A 17046-nucleotide genomic window follows, 5' to 3' on the forward strand; every position below is an offset into this window, starting at 1 on the left:
GGAGTAGTCACTCATGGCAGATTTATTGCAGGGAATTTCTGCATCTGAATATCCCTTTACATGTGCACAGGGTGGCTTCTGCTTCAAATGCATAGATTTCTGCAAATCCCTGGAACCATCACAAAAATGGATGCAAAATCTGCCAGATATCAAAATATCCATTATGGAAACTGAAAGACACTTCTGGCTGTCTTTGGCCATTTTCTAATAAAATTTCTAAAATGCCATAATTTTGTATAGACTGCTGCAGAAAACTCAATATCTAATCATTCCTTTCTATAGGTGGCAATGGGATAGGGGTGGCAGAATCCATATCCAAAGTAACCAAGATGGCAGCACTCGCGTGATTTACCCATACGATGCTTCCTTGGCTGTAACCCCTGGATGAACGCATCAGGCTCATGTGCACAAACCAGGAATTCTAATGTCCATACCTGTGTCCAGGGCACAGCCTGAGAAGTAGCTATGTGGGTAAATAATGTGACCACCACCGATGTAGAGGCCACCACTGACCAATCTATAGTCTATTCATGGTTGGTGGCATTAGTTTCTGGAGCTTCCTCCCTACAAGTTGACTTGATCATGTGGAAGGAAGGTCAGAAGGTTACAATCCCTTTACAAACCCCTTTTGTTAGGATTTCAGGGCCATATCTTCAGATCTGGCATCATCATTTTTCTTCTCTCTTCTTCAGCTCTTTTATCCATTGGAGTGAAGGAATCTGCCATGGTCAACAAGGTTTTCACCTGTGTCAATGTGCTAGTCCTGGCTTTCGTCATCGTATCCGGATTTGTGAAAGGATCCATTAAGAACTGGCAGCTCTCGGATCATGACTTCAATAAGACCAGTAACTTGACTTTAGAGAAGTACGTTCTGGAGGCTGTCGGCTGTTGCCCTCGATATCCAATGGGCGGCTTGTACTTATGTCATACGCATAGCAGCTATGCACTTAGTGAAAGCAGAAACCATCCCTAATGATCTGATCGGTGTCGGGTGTCGTACGAGTGTGAAGTTTTGAATGTTTATGTAAGCTCCTTTCAATAATCTCCCAGTGCTGACATTTCCCCGTGTGCCAAAGTCAATCACTTAAGGGATAATCATAACTATTGAATGTCGCTATGACATGGGATATAGATCATGAATGACCATGTACTGGGAATTCTTCATTCATAATATTAGTACGGTGGTCTCAACTTCTTGACCACTATTCAAAAAGATATAAGGCAAGTATGGCAGAACCTGTATGACTGGTGTGAACATCATAGCAATAGTTAAAACATTAAGTTTGGGTGAAAGTCTCCCCATAGCCTTGGCTTTTACTTTTTTATACCAATGGGGATTCATGCAATTGTTACACTCGCTGGTGTTGAGGCAGCGAGCTGTAGTGGAACACTGGGGGGGGCATCAAAGCTTCCCCTATTGTGGGAAGGGCTTAACTACGCGCTTACTGGGTATCTGCCAGAGCCACGGATGGTGAGGATGGGCTTGGCTGCTGGTAGATGCCAGGTGCCAGTCCCAGGGCAGGGACTGGCTGAGGTATGGATAGGTAGTCTCTACTGCAGGCAGGTGCAGATGGAATAGCTAATGCAGACTGGACGGCTGCGGCAGGCAGGTACGAAGAGTATGGGAGGTAAAGAATAGTGGGCACAGGCACGGGTAATGGACAGTAGAGTCACAGTATGTTGTGAATGTTAGTTATGCTGTTGCTGCTGTGAGGCTCCCTCTTGTGGCCAGGAATGGTTTTGACAGAGACCAGGTGTTCTTGAGCAATGGGTGTTTCCATTGCTAACTCTTTGCCTATTTAAGCCTTGGCCTCCTGGCAGGCTGAGACGGTTATCATTGTCTTGTAGCTCACCTGCCTTTTCATCTTGCTTCTGACCACATCTACCCCAGATAAGTGCTTGGTTCTTTCTTAGTTGTTTTGTTCTTTTTGTTCTTATCTGGTTGGTCATTTACTGTGGTTATTGTCAGTTTATTTGCATTCAGGAATCTTCCCTCTTTGTTTCTAAGGGGTGCTTCACACACAGCGAGCTCGCTGCCGAGATCGCTGCTGAGTCACGCTTTTTGTGACGCAGCAGTGACCTCATTAGCGATCTCGCTGTGTGTGACACTGAGCAGCGATCTGGCCCCTGCTGCGAGATCGCTGCTCGTTACACACAGCCCTGGTTCGTTTTCTTCAAAGCCGCTCTCCCGCTGTGACACACAGATCGCTGTGTGTGACAGCGAGAGAGCGACAAATGAAGCGAGCAGGGAGCAGGAGCCGGCGTCTGACAGCTGAGGTAAGCTTGTAACCAAGATAAACATCGGGTAACCAAGGTGGTTACCCGATATTTACCTTAGTTACCAGCCTCCGCAGCTCTCACGCTGCCTGTGCTGCCGGCTCCGGCTCTCTGCACATGTAGCTGCTGTACACATCGGGTTAATTAACCCGATGTGTATAGCAGCTAGGAGAGCAAGGAGCCAGCGCTAAGCAGTGTGCGCGGCTCCCTGCTCTCTGCACATGTAGCTGCATTACACATCGGGTTAATTAACCCGATGTGTACAGCAGCTAGGAGAGCAAGGAGCCAGCGCTCAGTGTGCGCGGCTCCCTGCTCTCTGCACACAGCGCTGGTAACTAATGTAAACATCGGGTAACCATACCCGATGTTTACCTTAGTTACCAGTCTCCGCAGCTTCCAGTCGGCGGCTCCGTGCAAGCGCAGCGTCGCTTGCACGTCGCTGCTGGCTGGGGGCTGTTCAGTGGTCGCTGGTGAGATCTGCCTGTTTGACAGCTCACCAGCGACCATGTAGCGATGCAGCAGCGATCCTGACCAGGTCAGATCGCTGGTCGGATCGCTGCTGCATCGCTAAGTGTGAAGGTACCCTTAGCTGGGAAGCTCCCTACAGCTATATTTGGAGTTTTGCTCGGATAAGTCCATGTGTTTGTTTCTTCTTGAATTTTAATTGTTCCTGATTTTCTGTTCATTGGTTTGAAAAGAGCGCCTGATATAGGACGGAGTACAGATCAAGCGATCTGAGGACCTTTTTGTACTATCAGGTATTTGAGTTTTTGTAGGGGTTTTCTCTGGCCACCATCAGCCCCTTTCCTATCCTTTCCTATTTAGTTAGTGGGGCCTCACCTTTGCGAAACCTATCCTCCATCTTTGTATTGTATTTTCCTATATCACCGTAGTCTTTTTTTAATGTGGGGGGCTTGCTAAACCTTTGGGGGTCTACTCTGAGGCAGAGTTATTCATCCTTCCTTCCTTTAGGATAGCTAGTTATAGTGTTGGTGGTTAGTAAGGGGATGGCGGCCAGATTAGTTGCCAATGCTCTTGTCACCTTTTTGCCAACGATACATTGTGATCTTCCATGGTTCCGGATCATAACGCAGTACCTGACAACTAGCTAGCAAGCAGGACCTTTAACTGCCATGTTGCTCAGGCACCTCTCCTAGTGGCAGGATGCCTTAAGTACCTAGTGTGTCTAAGCCATAGGCTGAGAGGCACTTCTGGGCATTAGTGTGCTTGTACTTCAAGAGGGGAGCGCGTGCGCATCGGGAGCAGAAGGAAAACATGTGTAGAGCCCCAGGAAAGCAAGGGAGTATGCAGTCCGGCCATGGCAGTGAGTACATCCCTGCTCGAGGGCATAGGTAGTACCATGTAGGCATCATGCCCTGTATTTACACCATGAGATGGCGGAGGCCAGTGTTTGACTGCAACGGGGTCATGTTGATGGTATCATCATTTTATAAATATTATTTTTTTTTTTATACCTCAAGTATAAGCTCCTTTAAAAATTATTCTTGGGTGTCCTTGAAGCCACCACTAGAGGCAGTGTAATTTCAAAAGCAAGTAAAAATAAAAACTCCTGTATGCCGTAAGCTGCTGAGCTCCCTCTAGTGGTGGCTGCAAACACTCACGATTTTACTATTTTAAGCTATTGTGATGCAGGAAAATTGGACTGTGAAGTCCGTAAATCAGAATTCAGACTTTTACTGATATACTGTGAAATTGATCTACACCAGTGTAGTAACTAAATATATCAAAATGGTGGACAATCACAAAAATGTAAAGGTGGTCGTTGACTGTTATAATCTCTATAATTCCTGCTTACTTGCATTGCCTTTTTATGCCTTTTTGATTTAGTTTATTACAACAAGCTGGATTTGTCTATTGAAGTCACTCACAAGGTATATTGTATTTTTCTCGTTTTAGTATTACAGAGGGGAACACCTGGGATTATGGTGCTGGTGGATTTATGCCATACGGTTTTGCCGGAGTCCTTTCTGGAGCTGCTACCTGCTTCTATGCCTTTGTTGGCTTTGACTGCATTGCCACCACCGGTAAGGCTGTATGCTGCTTTATTAATACATTTCTGTGTGTAATGTTCCTGGATTTGTAACAATGTATTATTTCTTTTTTAGGTGAAGAAGTAAAGAATCCACAGAAAGCGATTCCTATTGGCATTGTCGCATCCCTCCTCATCTGTTTTGTGGCGTACTTTGGGGTGTCTGCAGCACTCACACTCATGATGCCTTATTATCTTCTGGATAAAAATAGTCCGCTGCCCGTGGCCTTCAATTACGTGGGATGGGCTGGTGCGAAATATGCTGTTGCGGTGGGATCTCTATGTGCGCTTTCTACCAGGTAGGTTTTGGAGTTGGCACAAAGTGTTCACTTAGAAGATAGCAATAATCCAAATCTAAAAAAATGTTCCCATTCTTTATTTTGGCCCCACCAATATCAGGGCCTCTTGGCTGATTGCCACCCCTTTTATTAATTCCACTGGAAAAGAATCTGGTAGTGTAGGCGGTCAAGCTGTTTTGTGATCTTTCTTGATATAGTCATAGTCCATGGTAGAGGCCGAGAGATGAGTGAATCTTTCGAAAGTCAAATTTGCGAGCTTTACCAAATTTTGCCGCAAATTGAAAGTACTCGAAACTCTCCAACCGCCCATATCTGACCTTCATATGTGATTGACTTCCAGCAGCACTATAACCATACTGTTCCTCCCACAGACAGTTTAAAAGGAACCTGTCAGGTCCTGTATGCACCCAGAACCACGAGGAGTTCTGGGTGAATATTGCTAATCCCTGTCTAACCGTCCCTGTATCTAGTAGCATAGGTAAAGAGATCTTTAGAAAAAGTATTTTTCTAAAGATCCTTCATTATATGCTAATCAGCACAGAGACTAGTTGCAAGGGCGTTGGTTAGACTAGTTGCAGGTCTACGCGTTTCAGGGACATTTCCGTCCCCTTCATCAGGACAAATATAGGGAATCCCTATATTTGTCCTGATGAAGGGGACAGAAATGTCCCTGAAACGCGTAGACCTGTGTGAATAAAGGGATTCTTCCAAATCTTCGGTGAATCTGTAGTTTTGGCGCGGTATTCAAACCCGTTCTTCTTTCTACTCTGCAATCTAGATACAGGGACAGTTAGGCAGGGATGAGAAATATGCATCCAAAACCACACTTGGTTCTGAGTGCATACAGGACCTGACAGGTTCCCTTTTTAACAAGAAATAAGGAGAGAAAGTCACTGTGATCTGTGACATTCTCTCAGTTTCCAAATTCACCATAAGGCTTAAGACCGCACTTTGCTTTCTCCTACTTGCAGTTCTAAACGCACATTTCGGGCTTAATTGATTTGACCAAAGTTGCCTTTTTCAGAACTTTAGCGCTGAAAACACATGCGTATTTACTGCGTTTAAGATGAGTTTTCAGCGCTTTTTACCTGCTTTTCCCCTTGCGTTTTGACAGATGCGTTTTGAACATCAAGACACTGCTAAATAAAGATTAGTCATACAGACTGGAAAAAAAATAAGAAACAGATATCTATAAATTAACAATGAAATTTTGTTAAATTTCTTAAAAATATTGCGTATTAATAAAATTTATTGCAAAAATCGCAATAAAAACAAAATTTTCACTAATTTGTCGGAGTGTGTGTGTGTGTGTGTGTGTGTGTGTAAAGGGACATTATTCCATTATTTTAATGTGTGAAAAGCTTGCGTTTTTGAAGTTAAAAACGCAGTGTTTCTGCACCTAAAAAGCAGGTAAAACGCTAGAATTTCGATGTTTGCTGCTTTTTGACATTTCTCATTGACTTCAATGTTAGCAAAACGCTGCAGAAATGGCAAAAACAATTGACATACTGCTTCTTTGAATGCATGGTTTTTGCCACAAAATATGCAAATTATACGCAGCGTTTAGAAACGCAAAGTGCGGTCTGAAAATCAACATTTGCCATTAACTTTGCTGTAAAATCAAAACGCATGCCTTTTGGCATGAAAAAGGTGGAGTTCAAAAAGGACCTAAAAAGCAGCTGAAACGCAGGTGGAAACGCAAAGTGCGGTCTTAGCCTAAATAGCAGCTGCATTTCCTTCTGCTTTTATACAGGCTATTCTAGTCCCCTTTGATTGTGTGCCTATGCCACATGATGTGTAACTTAAAGTTATTATAGAGAAGCCTACCTGGCCTTGACTGAGACCATACAATCCCTCTCTGGCTGATGCAATCTCCTGCAATATGTAAAAATGGCGGTGACCAGTTTAGGTGATTTGTGCAGGTCGCAGATTGTTTCAAATTCACTTTGTTTAGCGAGATGCAGATCAAATTTTTGCCAAATTAGGATCAAATTGATTTGCTCCTCTCTAATCCTCCCCTATAAGACGTGGGCGTATCTGATAAAACTGCTATATGTTTTTAGTATTAAATAATAAGATTGTTTAGTTGAAGAAAATTATTGTGACTCAGGATGTGACCTTGATTCGTAGCTATGTGTAGTTTTTTCTAAAAAATTTATAAAAATTTTATATATATATATATATATATATATATATATATATATATATATATATATATATATATATATATATAATATTATATTATTTATATTACAGTGCCTGCAAGTAGTATTCAACCCCCTGCAGATTTAGCAGGTTTACACATTCGGAATTAACTTGGCATTGTGACATTTGGACTGTAGATCAGCCTGGAAGTGTGAAATGCACTGCAGCAAAAAAGAATGTTCTTCTTCTTTTTTTTTTTTTTTTCTTTTTTTTAAATTGTGAAAAGTTTATTCAGAGGGTCATTTATTATTCAACCCCCTCAAACCACCAGAATTCTGTTTGGTTCCCCTAAAGTATTAAGAAGTATTTCAGGCACAAAGAACAATGAGCTTCACATGTTTGGATTAATTATCTCTTTTTCCAGCCTTTTCTGACTAATTAAGACCCTGCCCAAACTTGTGAACAGCACTCATACTTGGTCAACATGGGAAAGACAAAGGAGCATTCCAAGGCCATCAGAGCCAAGATTGTGGAGGGTCACAAGGCTGGCAAGGGGTACAAAACCCTTTCCAAGGAGTTGGGCCTACCTCTCTCCACTGTTGGGAGCATCATCCGGAAGTGGAAGGCTTATGGAACTACTGTTAGCCTTCCACGGCCTGGACAGCCTTTGAAAGTTTCCACCCGTGCCGAGGCCAGGCTTGTCCGAAGAGTCAAGGCTAACCCAAGGACAACAAGGAAGGAGCTCCGGGAAGATATCATGGCAGTGGGGACATTGGTTTCAGTCAATACCACAAGTAACGTACTCCACCACAATGGTCTCCGTTCCAGACGAAGCCCGTAAGGTACCTTTTTACTTTCAAAGCGTCATGTCAAGGCTCGTCTACAGTTTGCTCATGATCACATGGGGGACTCTGAGACAGACTGGTTCAAGGTTCTCTGGTCTGATGAGACCAAGATCGAGATCTTTGGTGCCAACCACACATGTGACGTTTGGAGACTGGATAGCACTGCATACGACCCCAAGAATACCATCCCTACAGTCAAGCATGGTGGTGGCAGCATCCTGCTGTGGGACTGTTTCTCAGCCAAGGGGCCTGGCCATCTGGTCCGCATCCATGGGAAGATGGATAGCACGGCCTACCTGGAGATTTTGGCCAAGAACCTCCGCTCCTCCATCAAGGATCTTAAGATGGGTCGTCATTTCATCTTCCAACAAGACAACGACCCAAAGCACACAGCCAAGAAAACAAAGGCCTGGCTCAAGAGGGAAAAAATCAAGGTGTTGCAGTGGCCTAGTCAGTCTCCTGACCTTAAACCAATTGAAAACTTGTGGAAGGAGCTCAAGATTAAAGTCCACATGAGACACCCAAAGAACCTAGATAACGTGGAGAAGATCTGCATGGAGGAGTGGGCCAAGATAACTCCAGAGACCTGTGCCGGCCTGATCAGGTCTTATAAAAGACGATTATTAGCTGTAATTGCAAACAAGGGTTATTCCACAAAATATTAAACCTAGGTATTGAATAATAATTGCCCCACACTTTTATGTTGAAAATTTATTAAAATTTAACTGAGCAACATAACTTGTTGGTTTGTAAGATTTATGCATCTGTTAATAAATCCTGCTCTTGTTTGAAGTTTGCAGGCTCTAACTTATTTGCATCTTATCAAACCTGCTAAATCTGCAGGGGGTTGAAGACTACTTGTAGGCACTGTATATATAAATTATAATATAATTTTTTTTTTTTTTTTTTTTTTGTGGCATTCCATCTATCTTTGTTTTTTTCTGTGATCACCTCAATGTCCAATGTTGAAATGGTTTTTGGACTGATATTTTTAACTTTTTCTGTTTGATTCTAGCCTCCTCGGTTCCATGTTCCCCATGCCTCGGGTGATTTATGCCATGGCAGATGATGGGCTGCTATTTAAAGTTTTAGCCAGAGTCAGTGAAAAGAGCAAAACTCCTGTAATAGCCACCATTTCCTCCGGAGCTGTTGCAGGTACGGTCATGTGCGGACGTACATAGTCCCTGGTACAACGTGCCACCCGACTACACCGATATGTCTATAACGTTCTAGCTGGTAATCTTCTTTTATAATATTTCATTCCCAGTGTGATCTCATATGGAGATTATACAGGGGGCTTTTTTGATGTCTGCAGTTACTCCTTTATGACACCCTCCATTACCGATATTTTTAGTATAATCTTATGGGTTGTTCCCTTGTCATCAGCCACCATGGTAATTCCATAGAATCCACAGAAGGCAAAATACTCACATTTACCCTGCTGTGGATTTAACATTTCCACATTTTTTGCAGCGAGTGCGTGAGATTCTTAAAAAAAAAACAAAAAAAAAAAACCTCATCTACACCGTGTGCAGAATTATTAGCCAAGTTGTATTTCTTTGTCGCTCTATTGGGAGACCCAGACAATTGGGTGTATAGGCTATGCCTCCGGAGGCCGCACAAAGTATTACACTCAAAAGTGTTAAGCCCCTCCCCTTCTGCCTATACACCCCCCGTGCTCCCACGGGCTCCTCAGTTTTTTGCTTTGTGCGAAGGAGGTCAGACACGCACAGCACAGCTCCACAAATTAGTCAGCAGCAGCTGCTGACTATGTCGGTTGGAAGAAAAGTGGGCCCATATAGGGCCCCCAGCATGCTCCCTTCTCACCCCACTCTTGTCGGCGGTGTTGTTAAGGTTGAGGTATCCATTGCGGGTACGGAGGCTGGAGCCCACATGCTGCTTTCCTTCCCCATCCCCCTCAGGGCTCTGGGTGAAGTGGGATCCTATCGGTCTCCAGGCACTGAGACCGTGCTTCATCCACAACTCCTGTGGAGACTGCTGGATAGGAGCCGGGTACCGTTCAGGGACATGGCCCTGCTACGTGAAGGTACTCTGTATCCCTATGGGGACCGCGCACGGCAACACCTCAGCTTTGCTGGGTGTGCTAGTGCACCGGGGGACCGGGTTAAACTGTGCCATTACACACTCAGCGTCGCTGAGTGTGTTTATATGTAGGGGCTACCGCGCTAACCGCCGCTGCCATGGGAAACTGCGGCGCGGCTGGGACTTGTAGTTCGCCGGGGACTTCGGCGTTGGCCGCGCTTTTACGGCGGCCACGCTTATACTCGAGTCCCCGGCTTGGCTTGCGGCCTAGTTTCCCTTTCTCCCGCCCTCAGCCCTGACAGGCAGGGGAAGGGCGGGACGCTGCACGGAAGAGCAGCACTGAGGGCTGGAATATGATTTCCATACTCCACCCCCCTCACTGTGCACAGTGTGAGCACCTCGGCTACGCCCACGGCTCCCTCCTCTCGTCAGGACGCCGCAGCCATTTCCTGTCCGCTCCTACGACGCTGCAGAGAGGGACAAACCCTGAGAGACCCAGACACGGTCTCTGGTGGCCTCATAACCGCTTTAGGCGGATGGTAAGCAGCACCTGTGGTGCTAGCCTCATGGTGCTGTAGTGTACTGATACATTATTTGTTTTTAGTATATATTTTACACTGTATGAGCACAGTTCATTCTGGCTATATACCCTAGTGTGTTACTCAGGGAAAACAATAGCATGGCGCCCACAAAAGGCAGGGGTGCCAAAAACACAGGCTTATTATGCTGCCTGCGGCGCTTGTACGACCCAGCTGCCGGCAGGTTCCATTAACCCTCATTGTGTGCATGTTCGGCCCCGGTGACACTTCTTTAGCCAGGGCCTCTGCTAAGAGGGGCCCAGGGGGAGCCACCTGTTGACACTGTCCTAGTGACGGGGACGGAGTTTGCAAAACTCTCTGAGACTATGGCTAAGATACTAGAAGCCTTGCAGTCCAGGCCGGTATCTCAGCAAAGGGACTCTGTTGAATCATTGTTCCCTGGCTCCCCTCAGTTGGACCAACAATGTCCTCCCGGGGTATCTCATACATCCCAGGCTGAGGGTTCTGACTTAAACCCCAGCCCCAGACCGACTAAGCGGGCTCGCTTAGAATTTCCCTCGACATCATATTGTTCAGGGTCTCAGCGGGGGGAATCTCTGGTGATAATGCGGAGACAGCTGATCAGGATTCTGATCCTGAGGGCGCTATCAATCTTAATACTCCAGACGGGGACGCCATACTGAATGTTCTTATTGCGTCCATCGATCAAATGCTGGATATTTCTCCCTCAGCTCCTCCGGCGGAGGAGTCAGCTTCTTTTACACAGAGTATGTTTCTAGACCACTCTGATTTCAGAGAGGCAGTCCAGAATCATCATGCTTGTCCAGATAAGCGTTTTTCTAAGCGCCTTAAGGATACACGTTATCCTTTTCCCCCTGACGTGGTTAAAGGTTGGACTCAGTGTCCCAAAGTGGATCCTCCAATCTCCAGACTGGCGGCTAGATCCATTCTTGCAGTGGACGACGGGGCCTCGCTCAAGGATGCCACTGACAGGCAGATGGAGCTCTGGTTGAAATCCATCTATGAAGCTATCGGAGCTTCTTTTGCCCCAGCATTCGCAGCTGTATGGGCGCTACAAGCTATCTCAGCAGGTCAAGCACAAATTGAAGCAGCCACATGCACGGCCGCGCCACAAGTGGCATCCATTACCACCCAGACCTCGGCAATTGCGTCTTACGCTATTATTGCTGTCCTGGACTCTGCGAGCCGTACGGCGGTCGCGGCCGCCAATTCGGTGGTACTCCGCAGGGCCTTGTGGCTACGGGAATGGAAGGCAGATTCTGCTTCCAAAAAGCGCTTAACCAGTTTGCCAATTTCTGGCGACAGGCTGTTTGGCGAGCGTCTGGATGAAATCATCAAACAATCCAAGGGAAAGGATACATCCTTACCCCAGTCCAAACAGGACATACTCCAACGGAGGAGAGGGCAGTCGAGGTTTCGGTCCTTTCAGGGCGCGGGCAGGTCCCAATTCTCCTCGTCCAAAAGGTCTCAGAAAGTACAAAGGAACTCTGATGCATGGCGGTCTAAGTCACGTCCTTAAAAGGCCACCGGAGGCGCCACTAACAAAGCGGCTTCCTCATGACTTTCGACCTCCTCTAGTAGCATCCGCGGTCGGTGGCAGGCTTTCCCGCTTTTGCGACACCTGGCTGCCACAAATAAAAGACCGCTGGGTGAGAGACATTCTGTCTCACGGTTACAAGATAGAGTTCACCTCTCGTCCCCCGACTCGATTCTTCAGGTCATCCCCGCCTCACTAGCGAGCCAAGGCTCTTCTGCAGGCGCTGCGCACTCTGAAGGCAGAAGGAGTGGTGATCCCGGTTCCTCTTCAGCAACTGAGCCACGGTTTTTTCTCCAACTTGTTTGTGGTCCCAAAGGAGGACGGGTCTTTCCGCCCGGTCCTGGACCTGAAACTGCTCAACAAACATGTAAAAAACCAGACGGTTCAGGATGGAATCCCCCCGCTCCGTCATCGCCTCAATGTCCCAAGGAGATTTCCTTGCGTCGATCGATATCAAAGATGCTTATCTCCACGTACCGATTGCTCCAGAGCACCAGCGCTTCTTGCGCTTCGCCATAGGAAATGAACACCTGCAGTTCATGGCACTGCCGTTCGGCCTGGCAACAGCCCCACGGGTTTTTACCAAGGTTATGGCTACTGTAGTAGCGGTCCTCCACTCTCAGGGTCATTCGGTGATCCCGTACTTGGATACTGATCAAGGCACCCTCTCAAGAGGCATGCCAACGCAGCCTCGACGCTTCCCTGGAGACTCTCCAGGGTGTCGGGTGGATCATCAATTTTACAAAGTCAAATCTGACACCGGCCCAATCGCTGACATATCTTGGCATGGAGTTTCATACGCTCTCAGCGATAGTGAAGCTTCCGCTGATCAAGCAGTAGTCACTACAGAAAGGGGTACAATCTCTCCTTCAAGGCCAGTCACACTCCTTGAGGCGCCTCATGCACTTCCTGGGGAAGATGGCGGCAGCAATGGAGGCAGTCCCTTTCGCGCAGTTTCACCTGTGTCCCCTTCAATGGGACATCCTACGCAAATGGGACAGGAAGCCGACGTCCCTCGACAGGACCGTCTCCCTCTCTCAGGCGACCAAAGCTTCCCTTCGGTGGTGGCTCCTTCCCACTTCATTATCGAAGGGGATATCCTTCCTACCCCCATCCTGGGAAGTAGTCACGACAGACGCGAGTCTGTCAGGGTGGGGAGCGGTTTTTCTCCACCACAGGGCTCAGGGTACGTGGACCCAGCAAGAGTCCTCGCTTCAGATCAACGTGCTGGACATACGGGCAGTGTATCTTGCCCAGAAAGCGTTCCAGCAGTGGCTGGAGGGCAAGCAGATCCGAATTCAGTCGGACAATTCCACAGCGGTGGCATACTTCAACCACCAAGGCGACACACGCAGCCGGCAAGCCTTCCAGGAAGTCCGGCGGATTTTGATGTGGGTGGAAGCCACGGCATCCACCATATCCGCAGTTCACATCCCAGGCGTGGAAAACTGGGAAGCAGATTATTTCAGTTGCCAGGGCATGGACGCAGGGGAATGGTCCCTTCACCCGGACGTGTTTCAGGAGATCTGTTGCTGCTGGGGGGTGCCGGACGTCGACCTCATGGCGTCCCGGCACAACAACAAGGTACCAATGTTCATGGCACGGTCTCAAGATCCCAGAGCTCTGGCGGCAGACGCCTTAGTTCAGGATTGGTCGCAGTTTCAGCTCCCTTATGTGTTTCCTCCGCTGGCACTGTTGCCCAGAGTGTTACGCAAGATCAGGACCGACTGCCGCCGCGCCATCCTCGTCGCTCCAGACTGGCCAAGGTGGTCGTGGTACCCGGATCTGTGGCATCTCACGGTCGGCCGACCGTGGACACTACCAGACCAAACAGACTTGCTATCTCGAGGGCCGTTTTTTCCATCTGAATTCTGCGGCCCTCAACCTGACTGTGTGGCCATTGAGTCCTGGACCCTAGCGTCTTCAGGGTTATCTCAAGACGTCTTTGCCACTATGAGACAGGCTAGGAAACCAACGTCCGCCAAGATCTACCACAGGACGTGGAAAATTTTCCTGTCGTGGTGCTCTGCTCAGGGTTTTTTCTCCCTGGCCTTTTGCCTTGCCCACTTTTCTGTCCTTCTTTCAATCTGGACTGGAAAAGGGTTTGTCGCTCGGCTCCCTTAAGGGACAAGTCTCAGCGTTCTCTGTGTTGTTCCAGAAGCGCCTAGCCAGGCTTCCACAGGTACGCACGTTCCTGCAGGGGGTTTGTCACATCGTTCCACCTTACAAGAGGCTGTTAGAACCCTGGGATCTAAACAGGGTTCTGATGGTTCTTCAGAAACCACCATTCGAGCCAATGAGAGATATTTCCCTCTCACAACTTTCGCAGAAAGTGGTTTTTTCTAGTAGCAGTCACTTCTCTTCGGAAGAGTGTCTGAGCTAGCAGCATTGTCGTGCAAAGCCCCTTTCCTGGTGTTTCACCAGGACAAGGTGGTTCTACGTCCGGTTCCGGATTTTCTCCCTAAGGTGGTATCCTCCTTTCATCTCAATCAGGATATCTCCTTACCTTCTTTTTATCCTCATCCAGTTCACCAATGTGAAAAGGATTGGCACTTGTTAGATTTGGTGAGAGCACTCAGACTCTACATTTCTCGTACGGCGCCCTTGCGCCGCTCGGATGCACTCTTTGTCCTTGTCGCTGGCCAGCGTAAAGGGTCACAGGTTTCCAAATCAACCCTGGCTCGGTGGATCAAGGAGCCAATTATCGAAGCTTACCGTTCGGCTGGGCTTCCGGTTCCATCAGGGCTGAGGGCCCATTCTACCAGAGCCGTGGGCGCGTCCTGGGCTTTGAGGCACCAGGCTGCGGCTCAGCAGGTGTGTCAGGCGGCTACCTGGTCGAGCCTGCACACTTTCACGAAACACTATCAGGTGCATACCTATGCTTCGGCGGATGCCAGCCTAGGTAGACGAGTCCTTCAGGCGGCGGTTGCCCACCTGTAGGAAAGGGCCGTTTTACGGCTCTCTTACGAGGTATTATTTTACCCACCCAGGGACTGCTTTTGGACGTCCCAATTGTCTGGGTCTCCCAATAGAGCGACAAAGAAGAAGGGAATTTTGTTTACTTACCGTAAATTCCTTTTCTTCTAGCTCTAATTGGGAGACCCAGCACCCGCCCCTGTTTTTTTGTGTACACATGTTCATGTTGAATGGTTTCAGTTCTCCGATATTCCTTCGGATTGAAGTTTCTTTAAACCAGTTTATAATTCTTTTTCCTCCTTCTTGCTTTTGCACCAAAACTGAGGAGCCCGTGGGAGCACGGGGGGTGTATAGGCAGAAGGGGAGGGGCTTAACACTTTTGAGTGTAATACTTTGTGCGGCCTCCGGAGGCATAGCCTATACACCCAATTGTCTGGGTCTCCCAATTAGAGCTAGAAGAAAAGGAATTTACGGTAAGTAAACAAAATTCCCTTCTTTAGAGGATTTTTTTTTATTATTGATCAACAATGATGTTCTCAACCCAGAAGGCTCATAAATATCAAAGCTTAATATTTTTTGGAAGTTGGAGTGGTTTTTTTTAGATTTGGCTATCTTTGGCGGATATCTGTTTGTGCAGGTAACTATTACTGTGCAGAATTATTAGGCAACTTAATAAAATCCAAATATATTCCCATCTCACTTGTTTATTTTCACCAGGTAAACTACAATAACTGCACAAAATTTAGAAATAAACATTTGACATGCAAAAACAACCCCCCCCCCCCCCGCCCCCCAAGTTAGTGGCCAATATAGCCACCTTTCTTTATGATGACACTCCACAGCCTACCATCCATACATTGTCAGCTGCTTGATCTGTTTACGATCAACATTGCGGGCAGCAGCCACCACAGCCTCCAGACACTGTTTTCCCTTCCTGTAGATCTCACATTTTATGAGGGACCACAGGTTCTCTATGGGGTTCAGATCAGGTGAACAAGGAGGACATGTCATTATTTTTTCATCTTTTAGACCTTTACTGGCCTTACCTTGGCCATGTCCCTGAGTATGGCACACCTTGTGCTTTTTGATACTTCAGTAACGTTGCAGCTCTGAAATATGGCCAAACTGGTGGCAAATGGCATCTTGGCAGCTTCACACTTGATTTTCCTCAATTCATGGGCAGTTATTTTGCGCCTTTTTTGCCCAACACTCTTCTCACGACCCTGTTAGTTATTTACCAGGAAACCCTTGATTGTTCGGTGATGACGCTTCAAAAGTTTGGCAATTTCAAGACTGCTGCATCTCTCTGCAAGACATCTCACAATTTTGGACTTTTCAGAGCCCATCAAATCTCTCTTCTGACCCATTTTGCCAAAGGAAAGGAAGTTGCCGAATTATTAAGCACACCTTATATAGGGTGTTGATGTCATTACACCGCACCCCTCCTCATTACAGAGATGCACATCACCTGATTTACTTAATTGGTAGTTGGCTCTCAGCCTATACAGCTTGGAGTAGGACAACATGTATAAAAATTATCATGTGATCAAAATACTCATTTGCCTAATAATTCTGCACACAGTGTACATTATTACTGCACCAATAAATCACAGTATATTTTCTATCCAGTACATCCAGACAAAAAAATTGTTGGTTTTTTTGGCTCATGGGAAAGTAGAGCAAGTCCGCAAGGGATGTGGTAACAAAAAAATGTTTGTGGCTAAATCCACATGTATTATATTGGGATTGTGATGAGCATTTACTGTGGATTTCATCACCACACTAAAAGAGCTGATATGTGTAACATGAAGATGCAGATGAACTATAATCCGCAGGTTAATGTCAGCACAGATTTTTTTTTTTTTTTTTTTTTTTCCAGCATGTGGATGATATTTGATAAAATCAACTGTAATATGCTGTAGATTTTCCTTACAGAAATTCAAGTGGGAAACTCCAGAATAAGAAAAAAAAAAAAAACACCTGTGGGAACATATGTCTATGCCTCATGCAGCACATGGCTCCCAGAATTAAGTGCTGCATAGAGTCAGTACAGTGGGGCTCCGGGGTCCCTACAAGTCCATATTACAGACCCATAGGCACTTCATCTAATCTTCCCTTGAATCATTTTATTTGGAAATGCAGTAACTGGTGCTCGGCGCTGCTTGTTACTTGATCGCGCATTGGGGTACTCGTGGTGCTTGGCCGAGTATCGCAGATGCTTGGATATTTCATCCGTGAAAAAACGACCACGACACAAGAGTTCTCTTCACTGCATAGATCTATATGCATATATCATATATGCACAGTCTCTGAATGGCTCACCCAGTGAATAAAGCTACGTTCTCGGACGTAGTGTGACCAAAAAACACCCAAA

General features: G+C 46.6%; 1 protein-coding gene across 1 annotated transcript in view; it reads left to right on the forward strand.

Annotated features, from left to right (window-relative positions):
* Nucleotides 1–17046, forward strand: part of SLC7A1 (solute carrier family 7 member 1) — a 92157-nt gene that overhangs the window by 43517 nt on the left and 31594 nt on the right. Inside the window, exons 4-7 of the mRNA XM_075337359.1 lie at nt 693–864; nt 4195–4322; nt 4404–4626; nt 8632–8771. Coding sequence (XP_075193474.1) covers nt 693–864; nt 4195–4322; nt 4404–4626; nt 8632–8771 — 663 coding nt within the window. The remainder of the gene's footprint in view (nt 1–692; nt 865–4194; nt 4323–4403; nt 4627–8631; nt 8772–17046) is intronic.

The sequence above is a fragment of the Anomaloglossus baeobatrachus genome, chromosome 2 (genome assembly GCF_048569485.1).
Source record: "Anomaloglossus baeobatrachus isolate aAnoBae1 chromosome 2, aAnoBae1.hap1, whole genome shotgun sequence".
Classification (NCBI taxonomy): Eukaryota; Metazoa; Chordata; class Amphibia; order Anura; family Aromobatidae; genus Anomaloglossus; species Anomaloglossus baeobatrachus.